Source organism: Pongo pygmaeus, chromosome 14, assembly GCF_028885625.2.
Source record: "Pongo pygmaeus isolate AG05252 chromosome 14, NHGRI_mPonPyg2-v2.0_pri, whole genome shotgun sequence".
Taxonomy (NCBI): domain Eukaryota; kingdom Metazoa; phylum Chordata; class Mammalia; order Primates; family Hominidae; genus Pongo; species Pongo pygmaeus.
In genome coordinates, this window is record NC_072387.2 from 118,931,963 (window position 1) to 118,956,284 (window position 24,322).

At 36.6% G+C, this 24,322-nt stretch overlaps 1 protein-coding gene across 4 annotated transcripts in view; it reads left to right on the plus strand.

Moving 5' to 3' along the window:
• MYO16 (myosin XVI) overlaps positions 1 to 24,322 on the plus strand; it is a 719,880-nt gene that overhangs the window by 466,624 nt on the left and 228,934 nt on the right. For all 4 annotated transcript variants that reach the window (XM_063651142.1, XM_063651143.1, XM_054446940.2 and 1 more), the window contains 4 exons: positions 15 to 126; positions 3,869 to 3,986; positions 4,754 to 4,825; positions 7,050 to 7,191. In XM_063651142.1, the coding sequence (XP_063507212.1) occupies positions 15 to 126; positions 3,869 to 3,986; positions 4,754 to 4,825; positions 7,050 to 7,191 (444 nt within the window). The remainder of the gene's footprint in view (positions 1 to 14; positions 127 to 3,868; positions 3,987 to 4,753; positions 4,826 to 7,049; positions 7,192 to 24,322) is intronic.

Consider the following 24,322-nt stretch of genomic DNA (forward strand, 5'->3'; position numbering starts at 1 on the left):
TTGTCTCCTAACAGGTATTTGAACCAGACCATACAGGACGATGCGTCCACAGGGGAGCGTTCTCTGAACAGGGAGAAATTGGCTCTTTTGAAACAAGCCCTGAATGTAGTTGGCTTCAGCAACTTGGTGAGTCATGTCATAAATATTTCACTGAGAAAATCAACCTTCTACTAATTTATAAAAGTTATTCATTCAAAAGCATTTACTGAGCCCCTATGACATTCCAGATGTTTCTGAGGACACTGATGATTCGGCAGACAATAAGCCCCAATCCCTGCCTCCTAGAGCTGACGTGCTAGTGGGGTCAGGGGGCAGGACTTAATCCACATGTTGAAGAAGAAAGGAACTAGGAAGAAAACAGAGCAGTCAGCAGAGAGTGGCAAGAGGAGAGGGTGTAGTTTCCAAGAGGGTGGACAAGGAGCCCTTTCCCAAAATGAATATAATATATACATTATATATATATATAATATATATTTTATAATATATCATTTTAAAATATTTAAAATATATTTTAATAGATCATAAACTTTATAAATTATACTTATAAAATATAATTTAATATATTTAAATATATATAATATTCAAAATATGTATTTTATATATGTATCCAAAACAGATCAAATAACTTTATACTTGATCAACCCATGAAAAAACTGATAAACCTGAAGTAACTCTTCATGTTAAGAATCACTTGAAAATTAACATAATCACCTTGTTAAAACATCTTCTTGAACAATATAAATGTTTTAATATTGTTATATTTAATTGCACAGAATTGCCAAATACCTGCAAGCATTATGAAGCTGAAAAATTACACTTTAAAACTTTTAGACCATGACCGTGCAGTAGAAACATCTATGATGATGCAAAAGTTAGTGACCTGCACTGTGTTGTACAACAGGGTAGTTTCCAGCCACATGTGGCTCCTGGATGCTTGAAGTGTGGCTAGTGGACTGAAGAAATAAATGTTTAATATTTCTTTATTTTAATTAACGTGAATTGACATAGCCATGTGTGATTGGTGGTTACTGAATTAAACAGCACCCATCCAGTGAATAAGACATAAGAAATGGTCTAAGACTTGAGAGAAACCTCTCAGAATTCCCTTCCATCTCTATTTCTCAGAGATATTATCTCTGCCTCCATTCAACATGGTGGTGTTTTGGATTATGGTCAATTTAGGGCCAATTCCTCATGAATATTTAATATAATATCACAGGGATAACTTGGACATGCCACTAGTTCACAAGCCCAGATTAGGTCACAGATTTAAATCTGTTCTTTTTATTTTTCTGAAACCAGTACATGGATGGATTTGGGTCTGTGTTTTATTTCCCTGCCCACACCGTTATGGCTGATGGGGCAGTGAGTAGGTGGGGAGGGTGGAGAGGTCCACAGGAGGAAGGGGAAGGAAGTGAGCCTCACCCTAAATCAGTGAATGCAGGGGCACCTTGCTGCACCCACCCTTGCTGTGTTGAGAGACTGGAACTCGAGGAGCTTGCAATCACATGGCATCTCATTCTTTTTGGCTCTGATTACCCGGCCTCTGTTTTTCTCCTTTACTGAGTCCTACCCACTGGCACTGTTCTGTCTTTGCACTTGCTGCTGTGGTACTTTTTTGTTTTGATTTTTTTCCCTCCTTCCATGCCTGAAATGTCTGCTTCCTCATAGGAAGTGAAGCTAGAGATATGGATAGAAACCATTCTGCCAAAATACCAGTTGCCTGGAAACAGGGCTTTGAAAATTCATGACTGATCCTCAAAGGCAGGGCAAGCAAAGTACACTTTCTGACTAAGGCAACCCAGGGAGACTCTCACAGCCTTCTTGGTGAAAGAAGTATGTACACCCTAGCAAAAAACATGAAATTAATTTCTTCATCTTGACCCTGGGAGTGACTTAAATGGTGAGTTTAGTCCACTTTAGAGGGATAGATTATGTCCAGTAAGATTCAAAGGAAGGTATTTCTGGGCCAGTGAAGTCCTTGAATCAACACTTGTGATTGTGGTCCTGACAGATCTGTTCATAACAGTGCCTCCAGCTCTCCCGTCTAGCAGGGCGGCAGGGATGGCTGCTCACTACACAGAGACGCAGAATCACAGCCTCCTTTCTGCTCAGGAAGGAGTTTATTTTTACTTTTGTCATAGGATCCGCCACACTGTAATGCACATTATAGTTATTTTCACAGCTCTGTAAATTGTGAGGTTCTTGAGGACAGCACAGAGTCTTCAGCTGTCTATCCAGAGGTGCCTATCTTGTAGGTACCAGAACCTTTCATGAAAACTAATTGATTTAAAGAAAAAAAAAAAAAAAAAAAGCCGGGCATGGTGTTGCACGCCTGTAATCCCAGCACTTTGGGAGGCCAAGATGAGCGGATTGCTTGAGGCCAGGAGTTCGAGACCAACCTGAACAGCATAGTGAGACCCCCATCTCTACAATTTTTTTCAAAAACATTAGCTGGACACTAATTTTTGCCGGTCGTCCCAGCTACTCAAGAGGCTGAAGTGGGAGGATCACTTGAGCCCAGGAGGTCAAGGCCGTAGTAAGTTATGATTGTGCCACTTCACTCCAGCCTGGGCAACAGAGTGAGACCCTGTCTCAAAAAAAAAAAAAAAAAAAAAAAAAGGAAAAAAAATAAGTTGACAAGTAGTTAAGTAATTTGAGAGGCTTGAATAATGCCATTTTATACAGCATAAGTAAATTAAATTTGAAAAACACATTTATGATTCAGCGGTTAACCAAAAACATTTTTATATGTATATCACCTTCATAAAATATTATTATACCTGAAAATTAGCGATCATTCTTTTCAATGCTCTCACTTTAAAATTGGTAAAATCATACCTTATTATGAAAACTACAAGCTCTGGAGAAAATCACAGAAGTCTGAAGAAGTGTATTGTTTCCACTGTGTATTTATAAAGCACATCAGCATTGTTCTTAGAACAGCTTCCACAGTAGTTATGGAAGGAGTTTTTGTTCTCAAATTACAGATTAGGAGACTGAGAACAGAACAGGCTATGCCACTTACCCTTCACGGGGCTCAACCTGTTTTACTGTTGATATCATCATGCTAAATATTTGACATTCTAGAAAAGTACAGTTTAACTTGCAGCTTTTTCTTGATTTTTCATTCTTGCCAAAAAATGACTATCCGAAATCAAATTTAAAGTCTCATATTTTTTTATGCAGCGTTCCAGATTCTCTTTCAGCATTCTCTTACTTCCTGCTACCCTCTGCTCAAAGATAGCTCTTGCCAACATCCATTTTTTTCTGTTTTCCTTAAAATACCTTAAAAAACAATTAGCATTTTGTGAGTCTAGGCACAGTTGTTTTCATTAGGCCTCCTTTAGTTTTTCCAGGAGAAGTAAACAATTCTGTAATCATCATGTTAATTTATCTCATAAGAGAGATAGCGAAGAAATGAACACCATGATGTAGGTTCTTGAATGAAGCAGCCACAGCAACTGCAAAGTCTAAATAGCGTCCAACGTGAGCCTGGAGCGGAGGGGGGAGTGAGGTCTAACCTTACAAGTGAAGCCCAGCCAGTCAAACCCTCAGCACACAATTATTCATTTGTGTTATGACAATTATCTACAAGCTGTTAATTTATATCAGAATATTATTTCCTGACTCTATTTCAGGAACAGAAACATTGATTTAGAGAAAATATGTTTTGAATTATGAGGTTTTGATGTTCAGGTAGAGACTGGTAGTTTTCTTGCCATATTGAACATTTGGGATCTGCAAACTTACAACCTCATTAATAGGGTCATCATTTTTGTAACTTACTTTTAGATATTTAAAAATTTTGCCTTTTAATCTTTCTTCTAAGCACCCTATTCATTCTCTCTGTTTGTAAAATGCATAGGAGGTGGAGAATCTGTTCGTAATTCTAGCAGCAATATTGCACCTTGGAGACATTCGGTTTACTGCCCTGAATGAGGGGAACTCCGCCTTTGTTTCTGACCTCCAGCTCCTGGAACAAGGTCAGTGGAACGTGACCTTCTGACATTAACCACATTGATGTGCAATTTTGCAGATCTACCAGTAGATGGCGACATAGTACAGAAAAGCCAGTTGGCTTAAACCCTTTCCTCTGTAGTAGAATTCAGTGAGGGGGGAAAATTGTCTACTTTGTTTTTTCTTATAATCTGTTGTGGAAATGAGTAGCAAGATGTACTTTTATGTTCTCATTCTGTGCACCACATTAACAACACTGATTCTTTAGCACATACTTGTTGTTTATTTATATTGTTCTAAGTACCCTTCACCCCACCACCCAGTATATTTTGGGGGCATGTTATTAGCTAAACATTTTTAACAGAATGTAATTACTTCCCTTTGAAAGATCTTGCCAAGAATCTCTCTCTTTGAAATTGCCTTGTTAGTCGCTCCCAGATTTTAAAAAAATACCTTAAAACCACAGATTGTCAGTAAACAACATATCTTCACCTATATCAAAGAGATTTAACCAGGAACCTGGAAAAAAACAATTCCATACCATCTGTGAGGACAGGGAGGAAAAAAATCTGCTGTGATTTAATGCACAGAACTGTAAGAACTCATTAATATTTTGATTACTGTAAGATGTTTCTCTGGTTGAATTTGACAATTACAGTGGTAATGACTTTTTTAAATACTTGTGTTTTGTAATGTGCCTATATAAAACTTATCAATTATGGCCATAAAATTCAATGTTCTTGGTATCAAAAAATATACTAACTTTATGTTTATAATGCTGATTTAATTTTAGTGGCTGGAATGTTACAAGTATCAACAGATGAATTGGCATCTGCCTTAACAACTGATATTCAATATTTTAAAGGTAATTTTTTTATACTCTAACATCTTTGTGCAATTTAGAATCAAATACGAAAATTAAATACAGTTTGACCTGTCCCCACTTAGTGAAACTGTTTCTATGAATTGAATGCCAAATGAGAAAAGCATTATAAGCCTGTTTGGTCATTTGACGTGACTATAGTGTAGACTCTTTATGCTCCTGAGAGACCATTTTGCTTAACTGGTCACCCTTTCTAGATAATCTGTCACCTTAGAAAAACAAAACCATCAATCCAAGAGGGTTTCTTCAAAGAAAATATTGGATCCATTTGCATGTGTGGTGCCATGCTGCACTCTTCAATGAAGGACCAACCTTTTCCTGCTCCCTCCTTGGTTAGAACAGCTGCCATTTATTGGACATATGTAAACTGATAGGCATTGTGCCAAGTCCTATAAAAATCGTAGTGTTTGAATTCTCACAGATTGCTCTGATATGGGCATTACTATTTCCATTTTAACAGAGGGGAAAACTAAAATTCAAATAAGTTAAATAACTTTGAACCTCAAATCACTAGTAAGTGACATGTTTGGAATTAGAATCTAGTGCTGTCTGACTCCCAGATGAGGTGCTTAATCTCTACGCTACCTGCATCTCTACTCAGTGAACAAAGAGAGTGGTTTTCCCACATGATCTTCAAGTACTCACTCTAAATGATGGCCTTACTATTTTCCTCTTTATTGTGATTGTGAGAACTCACCATTCATCTCATCTTTTTTCTCTAAATCGCTACTATTCTTCCTCTAAGGCCTTTTGGGCCTACGTGCAGGTATTTAGGTAGGTGAGTCATTATTTCCGCCTCACTTCTACTCTCAGAATATCCCCAAACTTAATGAATCTCCCCATTGTTCACTCAGTTGCCCAAAAGTTATACTTGATAGCTCTTTCTCTTCTACCTCCTCCATGCATAGGTCAGACACACGCCATAAATATCTCCCATTCCTACTGCCTTCCCTTCATTTTCATCAGCACTGCTGAATTTATCATTCTTTCCCCGCATTACAGCAAGACACTCCTGGTTCCTCTTTTATCTCACCTTATCTCAACTTGCCCTCCTTCTACACTACTTCTGAAATAATCTTTCTGAAATGCAATAGGCATTTCAGGAATAAGGCCAACGGTCTTTCAAAGATACACCAGTCCATCACTTTCGATGGCTTAGGAGGCCCCACTGGCACCCTTGCCTCCAGCCACACTAAGCCTCTTGAAGACGTTGTTCTTCTTCGCACCTTCTTTCGAGAACCATTGAGCTCACTACTGGTATCTATGATTTCCTCTGCTTACACCACCCTCACTTGCTACCACCACCTTGTGGGTGATCCACCTGCCCTCCTCAGTCACACGGCTCCAGGAACGTCCATTTCACAGTGTCACAAGTGGCCACACCCACTTTCACTGCCCCTTCCCTTTGTGTTGTTCCATCTCGATGGCCTTGAACTTGCAGCTCTCTGACTACATCTTCTGCCAGTATCAGCAGGTATCCTTCCTCACCCGTGCTTCTAACAGATTGAAAATGCTTCAACCCGCATTGCACGTGGACCCCACCCTGTTCCTAGTCTCCTGCTCTGCCTGAGATGCAATGGTCGGCAAGTTTGGCCAAGGCCATAGAATATGAATTCTAGGCTCCCATTCACACTCAGCCCTCCTGCAACAGTGATGGGCCCATCTCTATTCTAGTCTCTTCCCCAAACCTATCACTCAAGAGTTCAATCACTGTCCCTTTGAGAATGACATAGAAATTCCTACCTAAGGCCCAGTCTTCTTTCCAAACTCCAGAACCACATTCTGGTTGATGAGATCATGCCTTTGAAAATATTTAAAATATATCTGATTTTCCAGAAAGCCTATTTCCACATGCCTTAGGATGAGTCAGTATCCCAACCAGTGAGTTGTTATCAAAAGCCTTGCCAGGAGGGACCCTGTGAAGAACTTGTTTCCCTAACTGAGGTGAAATTACACAACCTACAATAAAGGTGGAATGCTGTGGTCAACGATGCTAACAAAGAAGATTGCAATGTACATGACTTTTGCTTTAGGAAACATTTTGCATGATAACTGACGGAGACCTCATTTATGAGAATCAGTATAATTTTTATGCATCACTTGTTGTATGGATGTGTGGGGAATTATTAGGATATGTGGAGTTTTGGTTGGCTTCTAAATGAGGGAACGCTTGCGCTCACTCCTCCTTTTCTTTCTACCATTTTAGGGGATATGATAATACGACGACATACCATACAGGTTGCTGAGTTTTTCCGAGACCTCTTGGCCAAGTCCCTGTACAGTCGTTTGTTTAGCTTTTTGGTGAATACCATGAATTCCTGCCTCCACAGTCAAGATGAACAGAAAAGGTAGGAGTTGATGGATGTTAAGTTCTGTTGTTGTTGTTATTACTATAATAAATAACTTAAAGGCTCAACTCCAAAAGCAGCTTCATATTACAGGGTGACCAATAAGTTAAACTTCATTAATATGTTTTATTTAACAAGATAATCTGTTATCTTGTTAAAGACTTGATGGGTTTTAATGATTATTCTTTAGGAATTGAAACCCTCTCCCTGGGGTACCCTCCCATTTACACTGATGAATTAATAATCTCCTATGCATAGATATGCAAATGCGTTCTTTATGGACTGAAGGTAGATGTGGCCTTTTGTGCACCAATAAATATAAAAATTTTATAAATCCAGGAAGAAGACACTCTAAGAACAGGTAACACACTGGAATTTGTGGAATAACTCATGCCTCCTTCAGAACCGATTTCATGATGGGTTTTGGATCAGTAATGCTTCATCTTATTTCTTCACTTATTTCTTGGATTATGTGACAGAGGGTCTCTATGGTAATCATTTTGGTTCATATCCCTAATCCTTTTTTTTTCTTTTTCTGAGACAGAGTTTCACTCTTGTTGCCCAGGCGGGAGTGCAATGGCACGATCTCGACTCACTGCAACCTCCGCCTCCCCGGTTCAAGCGATTCTCTTACCTCAGCCTCCCGAGTAGCTGGGATTACAGGCATGCGCCACCACACCCAGCTAATTTTGTATTTTTAGTAGAGACGGGGTTTCTCCATATTGGTCAAGCTGGTCTTGAACTCCTGACCTCAGGTGATCCGCCCACCTCGGCCTCCCAAAGTGCTGGGATTACAGGCATGAGCCACCGCGCCTGGCCCCTAAACATCTTAAACAGTAGATTTTCAGGGCTATTTCATCATCTAAAAATTATCTCTCTCCATTACATATTATCAGTGGAAAACTTTCCTGTTATTCTTGTCACTAATAGTGACCTTGAGCAGACAATTGAGAGCACAATCATATTCACAAGTCTTCACATACTTGTCTTCGAATGAAACCTGAGAATTTCTTAGTCATCCATATAGACTTCTTAAATTTAAATTAAATTCCTGAAAATTGATGCCTTTAGAGGTTTCTTGGAAAACATTAGAACTAATATATATTAATGGGAAAGTTCTTAAATAAATATAGACATCTCAGAAGATTTCAAAGACAAGAGGATACTGAAATTCTTATTAAAATGTACACATCTCAAATCCCACTGAACATTGATCAGCATATTCAATAGTCTGTGATTTGAGAGTAGCTATGGTATAATCCATATTTCAGCAGAAATATTGTAGCATTTACTATGATGAGGACTCGATTTTGCTATTGTTTATTGTTATCAGTTAATTTGTTAATTTCCTATAAGTATAAAGATGATTCACAGAATGATACTAATATGCTAAGTCTACCATATTAACTATGTATAAAATTATTGACAGCTCTGCTGAAGTTGACACTGAAAAAATGAATATATAAGTCCAGCTGTACATAGAAACTTCTAGAAAATTTTCATTTGACATTTAAATTTTACAGAGCCTTAAATTTATATAATTGGAAATACTTATATAATGGTCTACAGTTTTTGCTACAAACACACACCCAGAGAAAAACTACAAACATAAACCGTGGAAAACACATTGTCTTTTCATGGGAATATTGCCACTGTGGCAATGTGTAAATTCATAAGGATGGTCTTGTCTTTTAAAACTTATTACTAAGCATATGAATGAGAACAGGGATTAATGGGAAATTAGAGGTGAATCAACATATTAGAAGTTTGACTTGTAAGAGACAGTATTCTCATTTCTGTCGTAACTCCCATATTTTCTTCTCTATTTCTCCCATGAGTCACCCAAACCTGAATTTAAATCCCCAAATAATGCAAGAAAAGGTTATATTTGCAGTATTTCTAATTCATTTAAATTCATGGAAAGCTTATGGGTTTGCAGATTTATAGGCCCATTTCCTAAGTCACAGAAAAGTCTCAAAAATTTGGATAACCTTAGAATAGGCTCTTGTTGTTTACCAATCCTGTGTTTTTGAAATGTTGTAATCATGTCAAAAAAGATTATATAAATAAATAATATCCTTATGGTCAAAGTTGTAGAGCACATTGGTTGTGATAGAATAGACATATTTTTCACAGTATATATGTATTTATTACTGTGTATATATATATACACACACGCACACAGTAAATATACCTTGTGATAGAATAGACATACTTTTCATCCAGACATGTAGGTACATACAGTATACAGACATGTATACTGACTGTATATGTGTGTGTGTGTGTGTGTGTGTGTGTGTGTGTATGTATTTGTAAATTTGGCAAGAGAGAATAAATATCACTACAATTTACTCTAACAACTTATAAAGGGAAAATGAGTGAAATTGAAGCAGGTGAATGTCTATTCGTTACATGATGGATTCATTTCTCGGATTACAGTAAAATAGGTCCAATATTAATCATATAGCATTTTAAAATAATTCTACTTTCTCTACCTGGATCCAAATAGGTTTTGCTTCTAAACAAAAACCCTGGGTACCTTGCAGGTGAGGTTGATACGATTAATTAAAATGAGCAGAAGTGTTTGCCACGTTTGCCGGATCAGAATCCAGTCTACGATTAATGTGTGGCTGCCTACTGGGGTGTTGTCCTCTGCGAGCCTGACTACTGTGCAGTGCTTGGCCCGGACCCTGCGGGCTGGGGACCACTGAGGGCCACACTTAGTGGCACTTTAAATACTGAAACACACTGAAATTTTATTTATTAGGCTTAGCTGAAAATGATTTGGTCCAAACAGGTAAAATAATAACAGTAATAAAAAAATAGCAATAATATAATGCCCTATATTTGCTTAAAACTTTGTTGTTCACCAAGCATGTACATATAAATTACCTTGGGAAGAAATGTTGTTAAATAGCTAAAAATGACACATGTTATTGTTAAAACGATGACTCTAGGAAAACGTGAAGCACTGCTCACAGTTGTGACCACAGTCTGCTTCCTCACATCCCCTTCCAGTGCCCTTCATCTGGAGAAACTCATGTAAAAACAAAAGGCTTACTATTTTCATCATTTTCCGAGGCATTTTTTTTCTAAACTATAATTTTATGACTTCTAAAATAAGGGATATTGCATATCATTTAAATTTTGTATGTGAATGTCATTATTACAAAACTCATGATTACAGTCTCCAGTAATGCAAGCACAGTTTCGCTCAATCCACTCCGCCTTGATCTCCTGCACACAGACAGAGCATCAGCCTCTTACAGCAGTACCTGTGCTCTCCTCACCGTGTCTTCACCTCTCGTATGCTCTTGCTGCATCAGACACTCATGTGCTCAACTTTGCTCAGTGCTATCATGGTCTTTCGATGTGGGGGGGGATTACTTAATAGCAGCCATTTCCATCTCTGATTCTTAATTGATTGAGGAATAAGACAATGTAGTAAGAGGCCAGGCATGGTGGCTCATCCCTGTAATCCCAGCACTTTGGGAGGCCAACGCGGGTGGATCACCTGAGGTCAGGAGTTCAAGACCAGGCTGAACAACATGGCAAAACCCCGTCTCTACTAAAAATACAAAAATACAAAAAATTAGCCAGGCGTGGTGGTGCATCCCTGTAGTCCCAGCTACTTGGGAGGCTGAGGCAGGAGAATCACTTGAACCTGGGAAGCGGAGGTTGCAGTGAGCCGAGATTGTGCCACTACACTCCGACCTGAGCAACAAGAGCAAAATTCCATCTCCAAAAAAAAGACAATGGAGTAAGGCATTTGGGAGTCAAAATAGCAATTTGATGAGTGACACAGCAGACATGAGAAGATGCCATTTACACCGTGAACCAGTTGCTTCTGCCTGCTGCACCCCAGACTCAGATCGACTTAACCACTAGTTCCAAGAAGCCCTGAAGTGTCCAGTGCCCTCTTAGAGCCTGGAGGAGCAGAGGCCATGACATGCTCCCCACGAATGCAGGAAGACTGCCCTGAGCTCTCCTTGTCCAGGCTTCCTCCTAGACGCTAAGGGAATAAGTTGGTCTTCCAGAAGCCAAGAGACTTACAGCTAAAGGGGCTTCCTTTTCCTGTAAGAAAACCTCAAGACTGTGAATAAGCATCTCCACCTAGCACATGTGAGTCCAGAAACTTGAAAGATTGAGGGACAGTCTAATGCACAAAGGTACGTAGGCTTTGAGACTCCCACGTTGAACGAGTTGGATCTTTTGTTGTTGTTGTTCTCTAGTGTTTTCGAGAGCATAGACCTGAACTTGTCTGGCCACTAGGCATATGGAAGACCCATGTAGTTCATTCATAACTTGCCATCAGTTCACATCAAATTGATCATATTTAGCAATGAAAATATAATCTTAAATTACATCAAATTATTTCTAAAGAAAAACTAATAAAGTTGTTAAGTTTGTTTTGACTTTTCTAGAATTGTTTGGCCTCCGCACCTCTGTGAATTGTCAGCTGACACCCAATGACCACTGAAGGTATTAACAAAGTCCTTGTTTGAACCATTTGGAGAACCCATACATAGATTCCCATAATTTCACATGTAGAAAATTGGCACCCACTGGTGGACAGGGATGCCATGGATCTTCCATTCCATTCTCCTCACTATCCACTTTTCCCCCAGTGAATCCAAAGGCGTGTGGCCCTCTCTTCCCACAGATAACAGCCACTCTCCCCAAGGAGGCATCGCCTCCACTCGGGTGTTTCATGAATTCCACCCAGACCAAAGCCATGCTCTGCTCATTCTTTTTAGGAATTGTGAGGTTGCCAGGGCTTCTTTTACAGTGTTAGCATGTTTGAGCGGCAAATAGCAGCATCGTAGGGCTTCCCAAATGAGCTCAATCACCTCTCTGCCCAGCTACAGCAATCACATCGAGAACTGCGGATGGTTAAGTATTTTTTTTTTCTATAGTTCTGAATAGGTTTCTACCCAGGGTTTCACCACTGTGATTTAGAGCATCATCTTAAGAACACACCTTGTGAGACAGAGAGGATTTGGTGTAGAATTTTCTTAACACTTTTACTCTTTCGTGGTCTATTTTGCCTCATTACTGAAGTAACCCTTTTCCATTTTGGGATACTAGCTGGGTGTTTCTAATGTAATATTGAAAGGCTTCCATTAAGAATTTGCCATTCTTTTGCTTAAGAAAATTGCAAACCTTTGAACCAGATAGCTGGGGGAACACACTAAAATTACTGTTGATCTGAAAGGGCAGCATTATGGATAATATTATGGTGGCTGCCAGAAATGTAACATTATAAGCAGAATTGTTCACAACTTTTCAAACTGAGTTGCCTTATACTTATTTCAGTGTAACCAAATTAACCATTATATGAAACTATTCTCACTTGTTTTGGTGTAATGCTATTAAAAAAGCATGACTTGTGGTATAATGAAAACATATTTTCTAATGTCCCACCTCCTTTTCACATTTATTCAATGGGGGTAATATTTTTCTGACTCTGAGATAAAACTTAATCAGGTCCCAAGACTTTTCTGGTCACTTTTAAATAAATCACAGTTCTATGGACCCTTTAATCCCGAAATAGCCAGCATTGGAGCAGAAATTAAGTACGTTCAAAGGTGAGAGTTCCCCTCCCTCTCCCACAGGTGAGGCCTGTGGGGGCAGCGGTCAGCCTCCTGGGAAGGGTGTGAGGTGGGCTGCTGCACCCCAGTGTCGAGGTAAAATGGGGACAGGAGCAAGGAGGTGAGGGATTCCTTGGCTTGCTGATTGACATCTTCAGGCTTTCCTGGCCACGAAGATGGCTGTCACTGACCCTTTCTCTTCAAATCCTCATCAATTCTCATCACTGGGATTCCTTTCCCTGCAATCCTCAAGACGTGTGAAATGCATCTGTGTGTGCTGGTTGCTCCCACCCCCTCCGATGGTCCAGGACAGCCCTTTAGACTCAGGTTCACCTGGCTAATAGGTTGAGGCCCCACACTTTCCCAAGTGTGCCTCTTAGACAAGAATTCTTGGGGTTGAAGGTAGAGAGGGGCTAGAGAATGGGAAAGTGCCTTGAGGAGTTGTATGCACTCCAGTTGCTCACTTTGTGTAAACAAAGTCCATGATCTAAAGTGTATTTAATTTTTATAAAGGATATCATCCATAGGATTCTGAAATGAGATACATGATTGGAGCTACTAAAGTATAATGAAAAATAACTGTTTTAAAAAAAGATCAATAATTTTTGCAATGTCTAAAATTGGGCCTATTTTGTAACGCAGCACTTACATCCCCAACATTAGCAAATGTTAAATTCAATGTTAAATTTAAAATTATTGTTTTTCCTCATTTGAATCCTTCTTCAGGGTTTTACAAGCAAATAGAAGTTTGGGCAAGTACAGGGTTATAGAAACTTTGGAGAGTTCCCCAAATGTCTTCAAACATCAAAACCTATCATTTATTTCAACATAAGTTCTGAATAAAATGGTGTGTGTGTGTTGATTATATATATATTATATATACATATAATCTACATGTATGTGGATATATTATCTATATCTGTCTATCTATCTATCAATCATCTCTCTATCTAGTCTACAGTAATCCTGTAGAGGGTTATTTGAGTATACTTTGATTCATTCATTCATTCTTGTCAACTTGATATGAAATCCACTTTTTTGGGCAGCACAACTGGACTAATATATTATTAATAATGTTAAATATTATGGATATTAATACATTAAAATAAGTTGAGTTTCTAACATATATATGGAGATCATTTTTTCACTGAGCCTTTGGTTTCTTATGAATTCTTATATTACATTCTTATAGTATTTTAGTTGACCTAAACATAAACATTTAAAAATATTATGATTAATCGCCTTCATTTCTCATGAGTTAGTTATTTGGTTATCCAAGCCTGTTTCTTTGACACCCAGGTTACAAGAACTTGTTTATTTTTCAGGGTTATTTGAAGGTTAAATGAGGTGGTGCATATTAAGTTGTTACGAGAGCATCTGACACAATGGGAATGGTTGCTGTAACGATAATAGTGATGGGGCTAAGCGTGGTGGTTCATGCCTGTAATCCCAGCATTTTGGAAGGCTGAGGTGGGTGGATCACTTAGGTGTTTGAGACAATGTTAGGCAACATGGTGAAACCCCATCTCTACCCCACCCCCCAAAAAAATACAAAAAAAATAGCCAGGTGTGGTGGCACATACCTGCGGTCCCAGCTACTTGGGAGGCTGAGGTGGGAGAATTGCTTCAGCCCAGGACGGTGAGTCTGCAGTGAGTCATGATTGCACCACTCCACTCCAGCCTGGATGACAGACTGAGACCCTGTCTCTCTCTCTCTCTCTCTCTCTCTCTATATATATATATATATATATATATATATTTTACCAGCCACAGCCATCACTATATATATAGTGATGGCTGTGGCTGGTAAGAAAGCATCTTAGTTTATATTAGCTTATTTATGGGGAAGGGGAGAGTTGTAGAAAACAATGTAGATGACTCACATGGTGGACACCCAAGATACAGCCCAGTCTTCCTTTTACATTTCATTCGTGATCTTTTTGTCTCACAGAGTAGCAGATAACGGAGATATTTTGTTCTCGGGAAATAGAAATATCAGGATTCACAGAACACTATTAGAGATGGGGCATTGTTTTTTAGTGTTTTGCTCGGGTTTGACTTGTAGTAAGCAAGGATCATCGATTTGCATTGCTCAACTGCCACTCTTTCTCTTAGGGCACAGGTCTGACATGTTTGTAACATGCCTGTCTAGGATCCAGAGTGGTTTGTGGTTTTTTAGTATTGCAAAAATAAGATCCACATGGGTTAGAAACAGTGATATTTCCTAAAAGGTAGGGATTTTTTGTGGGTTTTCTTTTTTTGTTTTTTGGTTTTTTTCTTTTAAGGAAAATAAGATATGGAATGACACAAGGTCCTGCCAGTGGACAGGGGCTCATGCGGTGCCTGAACTAAGGAACTGGCATGCTGAGGTGGGGAAGATACTGGGAACAGGGGACAGGTGCTCTGTAGAGATGGGGATCCCATGGAGCATCTGGGAGCAGGTGGGAGAATGAAGTGAAACAGGAATGAAGGCTCAAGGATTTAAGTATAAAAGTAGCAATGTCTTTCACCAAGAAGCAAGGGGTTCCCATTGCAGTATCTGTCTGGAGCCTTAGTTTTTTTGTTTCACAAGTTGAAATTGATTATGGAGGAAAAAATGAAGGCTTTTGACAATATATCACTTGTGAAATTTCTCAAACTATTAAATCTTCTCTTTGCTACCCAGTATAATTGTATTAGGGGTTTAAATAACAGAAGGAAATATTGAACAGGTCCTATACCAATGAAAAAAGAGAGAATGTTTCAAAGAGAGGTGGAAGTCATTTTCTCTTAAGGTTATTATTTGTTTAATTCACATGTTAATCCAATGATTCAATTCCTGAAATCATCAGCAGGATAATTTTTGCATCTTACCACATTTCTAAATTTGCATATTTTGATAATAAGGGAAATGATTTTTAAGCCAATGTGAGATTTCCTAGAGATCCAGATTTTCATCAGCACATTCACAACGTTGCCCCCGTGTCCCCATGTCCGACTGAGGTGATCTGTAGAAGATGGCAATATTGACAGTGAATCACAGCTTCCTAGGGTCTCAAAACTAATGACTCCACTCAGAAAAGAGAAAAAAGAACACATCCAGTAGGATGTAAATTAAAGGTTATATCAGTGTATTAGGTGAGTACATTCATCCCTAGCATCTGACAGTACTTAAGAGAATGTTAGCATCTAAATGAACATAGAGAATCTGCACTAATAAGATTGTAACAAGCAATTTAATATTCTTCAGAAAAATTGTACTTCTTCATTAGGTGAGACTTGTTATCTTTACTTAATTAGAGGGAAAAATATTCCATATAGAGAAAACATAATTACAGCTTTGAAGAATTCTGCTGGCTGGTTTAAAAAAAAAAACTCCTAGTGGCATTTTGGATAATCCATGTTTGGTCTGAAGACTGTCTAACTGAATGACAGAAAAGGCTGATCTTTACCTTGATACTATGAAAGTGAGATGAATTAATTGGTTTAAGTGGATTAAGTTAAATTGGCTTATGTTCTCATTTCCTAATTCTACACTTTGGTTTTGTTCTACTAAGAATTCAGTTTGTATACTATTAGTTTTTAATATGTATAGGTGTATCTTAATGTGCTTTTCAGGTATCCAAGGATTTCAAATATAAGAGAATATTTTTTGCTGTTCATATTAAGTGATAGAATTTTCTACGATTTCATATGTCTCTGATTGATACAATCAGGTAGCACTTAATATACTATGAAACTTTATAGTGTATCTCAGCCTCTTCTAGGTCAAAGTCTAATGTGGGAATTCAGTGAATGCCATAAACATACACACACAAACATGCACACACACATAAATACAGTTTTCCATATAACTTCTGGGGATTCATTGTTCCTCCTCCCCCCAAAATTCATATAACTGGGTTATAATAATTTCTTAGTTTATTGATTAGAAAATTAATACATTCTGAATTAATATCCTCAATGTTGTTCATAGTCTTCTTTTAGTTCTTGAGGATTTTTAAGGCTAAGTCTTTTGTATAATGATTTTGTTGTTGACTTTTTGTAAGTTGAAGAATTCCATTTTTGTATTTTAGGTAAAATTTGTGATTTTAAAAACATATTCTGAGATACCTCCTAATAGATGGATAACATAATTTTTAAAACAGTAAAATGACACTAAGCATGTTAAGCCTATTTTGTAAGATTATTTTTAGTGGATTTGATTTTCAGCTCTAGGAGAGTATTTCTCAAGGATCTTGGTCATTAGGGACAGTACACCAGAGCTTTATTTATAAAATGTTCTCTGAGCCTGAAGATGGAGCTAAGGAGGGAATATCTTTCAGCTGCACTGTAGGCAAGCTATTAAAATACCTTTTGGATTACAATTTACATCTATACTATTTGTACAGATCACTTATGAAGACTTTACGTAGCGTCTCATGACTGTTTTCATATTTAATCTCATAGGTTTATTCATGTATTTATTTATTTGCTTTCTATGCAGGGCAGGTTGCCATTACTTCTGCAGAAAAATTTCCCATCTTTGCTATAGAATCCTTGGTATGCTTGCTAAGTACAATAGCATTTGGAGATATATCAATATGCTTTAAGCTTTTGGGATACTGTTTTTTTTTTATTATTAAAGAGGCCACTATTGCGGTCTTCAGGGGTTCACCATTTTCTCATGTTTTGCTGGATTAAGCATAGGCCCCCAAATCCAGTCAGGTGTGTGGGTGCTTGGGGCTCTATGTGTAAATGCTTGTGATTATTTTATTCTCAAATTATTCAACAAAGAGGTTTTTTATAAAATAAATCAGATGCAACTTATGACTTTTTAAAAGGACTGGAATGTAGCCATATGAGGAATGAATTGTTCTTATAAAGCATAAATAGTAGTTTGCAAGTAATTGAGGCCAACTTGGGCAGGTTAAATCTTTGAGTTAAAACTTTGAAGATTAATCTCTTTCAAGGGACGCAGCCATCAGGAGCATCTCAGGTATGGTGAGGGAATTTTTTGTTTTGGAAAATCTCAAAAGGGCATAAACACCTCATTTTCCCAGCCATGCTTCCTTATAGACATGTCTCCTTTGCTTTACATGAAGGCTTGCCATTATTCCCTCTACCAGAAGCCTAAAGTGGAGAGTACACCCTCCTTTTTGAGGCAGGTGGTTGGGAAATATTTTAATGAAAATAAGCAGCATGATTTTTTAGAATGTATATGCCTTCCACCCTCCATGTGAAATGGAACTTGTATAATAAGCATCACCTAACTTCACATTTAAGTGTTTTCTGCCCTTTGAGACTATCAGTGTCATTAACTAGATGATCTATAGTGATTGTTAGTAGTATGGAGTGAGATGAGATCAGTGGCTATTCATTACAAAGCAGAGACATATTAAAATTAAGTATTTTTTGTCAACCCACATACAATTCACCCTTAACATTCCAGGAATCATGGTGAGAGAGAATATGCATTGTTTCTCAGTTTTCTGAGGATGAAATAAGTTAAAAAACTTAATCTAAATGGTAGACTAGATGATAGAAAAGCAGAGCAATAAGAAAACGTCTAGAAACTGCAGAGTAATAAGAAAACTTCCAGAAATTAAGCTTTTTTCACTTTTTGATAATAATATTGGAAATTAATGTTCCCAGGAAAATATCTGACCATATGACATATTTATCACCCCTTAAGTGAAGTTTTATCTCTCTCTCTTTCTCTCTGATATGATCTATATTTTATCAATTGCTGTTAAACATTTGGAAAAGGACAGGAGATATAATCTATTTTCATTTAACAGGGACAAAAACTGGGAAAAATTGAAACTTGCTTCTGAAGCAGGGATTGAACACAGATAAATGAATCTGATTAGAACAAAATGTTTTTTATGTTTGTTTCCACTTTCCTTGTATCAATCATTTTATTGAAATGATTATCAAGATTCAAACTCTTTGGTGGGAATTACAAATCAAAAGGATATGCGTAAGAAAGATAAGAATCCCAAAATCTAGACCATCCATTTATTAGTAATTGAGTGTTGGTATAAAATATATTTTATGCATTACTTTATCAACTATAATGAAAGTACTTAATTCATAATAAATGAATTTACGTTTATAATTTTCAAATGCATTATAAAATAATAACATTTCCTGTGCATTTATGAGAAAATAAAAATACGCTTATCCCGACTTTTCTTTGTCCATTTCATGCATAAAGCCTCTTTTATTATATGCTATCTTTTTTGGGAAAACTTCAGTAGTCAAGAAGAGTACAAAAGGAATCCAGGCAAGCTACCCATTTACCTACTACCTTGAATTAATACTATTAACATTTTTCAACTTTTGCCTCAGGTTTTCATTATCATAAAAGATGTAGATGATTACGACTAAAAGCCAAGATTCCTTTTGTTTTCCTATAGAGATACATTTTTCTCCTTCCCTCCCCAGAGACGACAATATTATTGAATACATGTAATCTTCCACATTTTTTAATTTTCTCTAGCCATTGGTTTTTCATAACAAATATATAACATTGTGAGTAACTAAGAATTACAGAAATGCTATCCTACAGTATATTTTATTCTGTACATCCTTTGCTAACCTCATATGGTTTTTGAAATTTAACTATACTGATACCTCGAGACCTAGTTTATTCTTTTTAACTGCTGCGCTACTTGTGGATGAAGAACTCTCAGTATACTCATCTATTTCACTATTGATGGATACTGAAGTCTCTTTTCATTTTTTTTCTCAGTTACAAACAGCACTGTATCCTCATACTTGTCTCTTGAGATATATGTTTAGAATTTTCCCCGAGGTGTATATTTAGTGGCAGAATTGCAAGGAGAGCAATTATTTGCATTTTCTTGATTTCAAGCGAAGTCGACGTCTTCTGGCAAGATGAGTTGTGCCCTGCACCCTGGCATATGCCCACGGATGTTCACTGGGCTTTATGCAATCATATACCAAGCTCCAGCTTTAGGCCTTATCATAGACATTCTGTTCCTACCGCAAGGTCATCTTATATTTTTTTAAAAAAAAACCTTTAAATTTTCAGCACAGCAAGAAAATTATTGTGTATGTAAGGAGTTGATAGTTTCATTTTTAGTTGAATATTCAATGATCCCTTCCCTGTTTATTAGCAATGTTTCTTTACCCCCTCTAGATTTTTAATCTATTTTACTAAAACTGTATCAATGATATATTGCTTTAATTACTTCTCATAAGTTCTATTTTTCTTATGTGTTTTGGTTATTTTGGGGTCTTTATTTTCACATATTAATTTTATAATCAGTTTGACTCTATCCATAAAACAATTCTTCTGGGATGTTGACTACAAATTAATTTATAGATTAATATGGGAAAAATTATACCATTTAGGCTATTGATTTTTTTCTTCCACAAATATATTTCAACATTTATTATTGTATTCCTTAAATAATATTTGATTTTTTCTATCAATTTCATGCACACCTTTATTTTATTTCTTTTTCTATGAATCTTTTTTTGGTGTGGCTATAATGAGTTCTATTCTATTATACATTAATTTATTGGAATACTGAACCTTGAGTTTCTTATGTTGATCTTATATGTAGAAATCCTGCTGACTTTTCTTATTAGTTCTAATAAATTTCCTGTGAAATGGCTTACTACTTTCTTATGTAAATGATCGTAATTATCTTTTTTCTTTATGTGTCTTACTTCTTCTTATTTTATTGCATTGGCTAGCACTGCCAATACATGTTGGAAATTTGTGATGATAATGGATCTTATTGTTTAGTTTTCAAAATAATGGCAACTAAATATTTGCCATTAAGTAATACATTTACTTAGCGTTCCAGTAAATAACCTCTGCCTAGTGTTTTCAATCTTGGATGGATACAAATATTTTCTAATGGTTTTCTTTCTTTATTAGGAAGATCATAGCAATTTCCTTCTTTCCTTTGCTCTTGCGAGACATTGCATTGATGTTTATTTTTTGATGTTGAATCATTCTTCATTTATACTGCAAACCCTGTTTGCTCATGATATACTAGATTCTGTTTTCTAGTCTTTATTTGTTTGCATTTATTTTCATTAGTGAGATGAGATTCTTTTGTTTTTTTCTTATACAATCTGTTGCTATCAAATTTATATTAAAGAGTAGGCTTTCTCTTCTCTTCCTCTGTTTTTTCTCTCCAAAAGAGTTTGTACTAAATGAAGATCATATACTCCTTTAATGTCTGGTGAAATCGCCCTAAAATCTTCTGAGCATTTGAAAGGAGAGTTGGCTTTTGGATACTGATTATTCTAAAATGCATATTATAGTTTCAGATTATTTTCTTTCTTGTTTGAGTCATATATATTTTCTGGAATTTTTGTCCACTTTGATACTTTTAATTTGTTCACCAGCTAAATCATAGCTAGCTTTGTTTAGTAATCTTTTAATCTCTATTTCAACTGTAGTTTGACATTTACATTCCTGATACTGTTTGTTTATGCATTGTCCCCAAGATCATTGATAATTCTTGCTCAAGAATCTGCCTATACAAATTATTTTCAAGAATCATATTTTCATTTAGTCACTTTCACATTTATATTATTTTAATTAATTTCTGAAGTTTCAAAAATATATTTTCTGTAGTTTTATTATATCCTTCTTTTTCCTTTCTTTGAATTTTGACTTTTTGGGTAATTTTTTTCCTGAATTCATGAGCTGAATATTTGTTTAATAGTTTCCAATGATGTTTATTTACCCTGAGTCTATAAAGTATCATCTCCTAAATACCTCTTAGTGTATTCCAGAAGTTTTATCTGTAGTGCTTCCTTTGTTGTTTAGTTCTAAATATTTTGTCTTTATGTTCTTTCAGAGATAAAATAACAAGCAGTTTGTCAGAAAAATAAATTTGACACACCATGTTTTTCCCTTCTTCATCCAAACTGGGGATTTTTTTTACCATTAAATAATGAGATTTCTTTGATTCTTATGAATATAGTATGAGTGACTTCTATTTCTGTGTAGACTTATTTAAATCATGTTGCTTATTACCATGACAACCCAAACTACACAATTTAGCAAATATCAGAGACAAACCTGCTTTCTAAATAATCCCCCTTCTGCTCCATTTCCTTACCAAAATACCCATATGTATAATGATTTCCTCAAGAGCTAAAAACCTTTTCTCTGCAATTGTGCATTTGTTTTTTCGTTACTTTGTGAGACCATTTTTATTTTCAAAAAGAAGAATCTAGAGGAATAAAAAAGTATTCGGGTTTTACCAAAGTATCATACAGATTATAATACTTAAAAATAACTTTAAATTATCAGATAATAAATACAACATAATGGTTAAAATTTTGCCACTCATTATTTTGGAAAAAAGTATGCTATAGACAAAATAGTGGTTAAATTTAAATATTAATCATGATATCTATGATAAGTTGCTTCAACAATAGTGTAGCTTATTGACCCAATAAAGAACTATGTATTTTGCCTTAAGTACATGTTTTCAGGAGATGGAGAGGAAAATAGATTTATCAGATCTAGGCGAATATGTCATTTTTAATATTAAACATTAGTTTTTTTCTTTCTGTTAATGACTAATATGTTATTACAAATGTTGAGAGCCACATAGTTTTAATAATAAAATGTATATGAAATGCAATGATTTAAAAGGCCAAAAAAATCAGTTTAGCATTTTGTTTTGCTAGCTCTTTCTTCAGCCAAGAGTGCAGAGGCTAAAGCTTGTATATTTTATATAAAGGAAAAAATTCATTGCACTGTTAGCTATTCCTGCTCTCATTTCATTTCTAACTGGGGAAATGCATTTGGCCTCTTTTCAACCCGTGTTAACTGTCCTGCTCAATAGAGTTAGCCGAATCTTTGTTTATTATGCTCTCTGTGCCTGTCATTTGAGCATAGTGGCAGTTCTGCCAGAATAAATAACACTGCAGTGCCGTACAGAAAGGAGAGCAGAATGTCCCTTTTTGGCTCTCCATGACCCTGTCTGTCCCCGAAAAAAACACCAGGAAGGAAATGTCAGTACCACTAGTTAAATATCGTTTGCCTTTCTCGAATGTAATTTTCTAATTGAGGAGGATGTGCTTTGCAACTAAAGGACGTTTTCAGTTTTTGTCAGCCTCAAACTTTGAACTATTCTCCTTCACATACTGTCTGGTGGAAAATACATTTTCCAAGCCTGGCATCTTTATATGTGGAGGTGTGAGAAGTTGTGAAGGTACGATTATTGTGGTTATTATTTTTTGAATATTACCTCTAAATGAGACAGTCTTGGAGCTGCTGATTATTACAGTTTACATTTACATTAGCTATGAGGTTGGCATTCTTGTCTCCCTTTTACAGATAAAGAAACTGGAACTCAGAGAGGTTAAGTAGATGGCCCAAGTCACACAGCCAGAAAATGATGGGCTTGGGATATGAACCCTAGTATGCCAGACTTAAAAGCCTGAGTTTTTGCAAAAATGCCTCCCATGTTGATGACCATCAAAATAGTGATAAAAAAGATTAGTTTTAAAGCTCAAATGTTTTCTAAATAACTCTTTAAAATATAGGTAATTTCTTTATTTCAAATGAAATTGTTATGAAAGTTAAATCTACGTGAATATGGACATGCCCCGCAGGCGAGGCTATCCTGTATTCCTTTCTGTCTGGATCTCCAGCATGCAGCACAGTGCTTTCCCAATCAAGGTGCTCAATGTGTATTTATTGAAATGATGAATGAACTCATACAATAGTTAAATAAAGCCTAGCTTAAATGCCATCGTCAAGAGAAGTGTCATGTGGTAAATTGCCAAAAAGTGATCCCAATTTTTATTGGTCTCTGCATCCATGCCATGTACAATATAAGTCTGATGCTTCTCTTATAAGAGGTTAATTCGTTTTCTTTTTTTTTATTTTATTATTATTATACTTTAAGTTTTAGGGTACATGTGCACAATGTGCAGGTTAGTTACATATGTATACATGTGCCATGCTGGTGTGCCGCACCCATTAACTCATCATTTAGCATTAGGTATATCTCCGAATGCTATCCCTCCCCGCTACCCCCACCCCACAACAGTCCCCAGAGTGTGATGTTCCCCTTCCTGTGTCCATGTGTTCTCATTGTTCAATTCCTACCTATGAGTGAGAACATGTGGTGTTTGGTTTTTTGTTCTTGCGATAGTTTACTGAGAATGATGATTTCCAATTTCATCCACGTCCCTACAAAGGACATGAACTCATCATTTTTTATGGCTGCATAGTATTCCATGGTGTATATGTGCCACATTTTCTTAATCCAGTCTATCCTTGTTGGACATTTGGGTTGGTTCCAAGTCTTTGCGATTGTGAATAGTGCCGCAATAAATATACGTGTGCATGTGTCTTTATAGCAGCATGATTTATAATCCTTTGGGTATATACCCAGTAATGGGATGGCTGGGTCAAATGGTATTTCTAGTTCTAGATCCCTTTTTCCTTTCCCTTTGAATTCGAGCTGGCCTTGTGACTTGCTTTAGCCAACAGAATACAGCAGAAATGATGGTGTGCCAATTCCGAAGCTTTGCCTGATTCTGCTTCCTCTGACCCCTGTCACTGC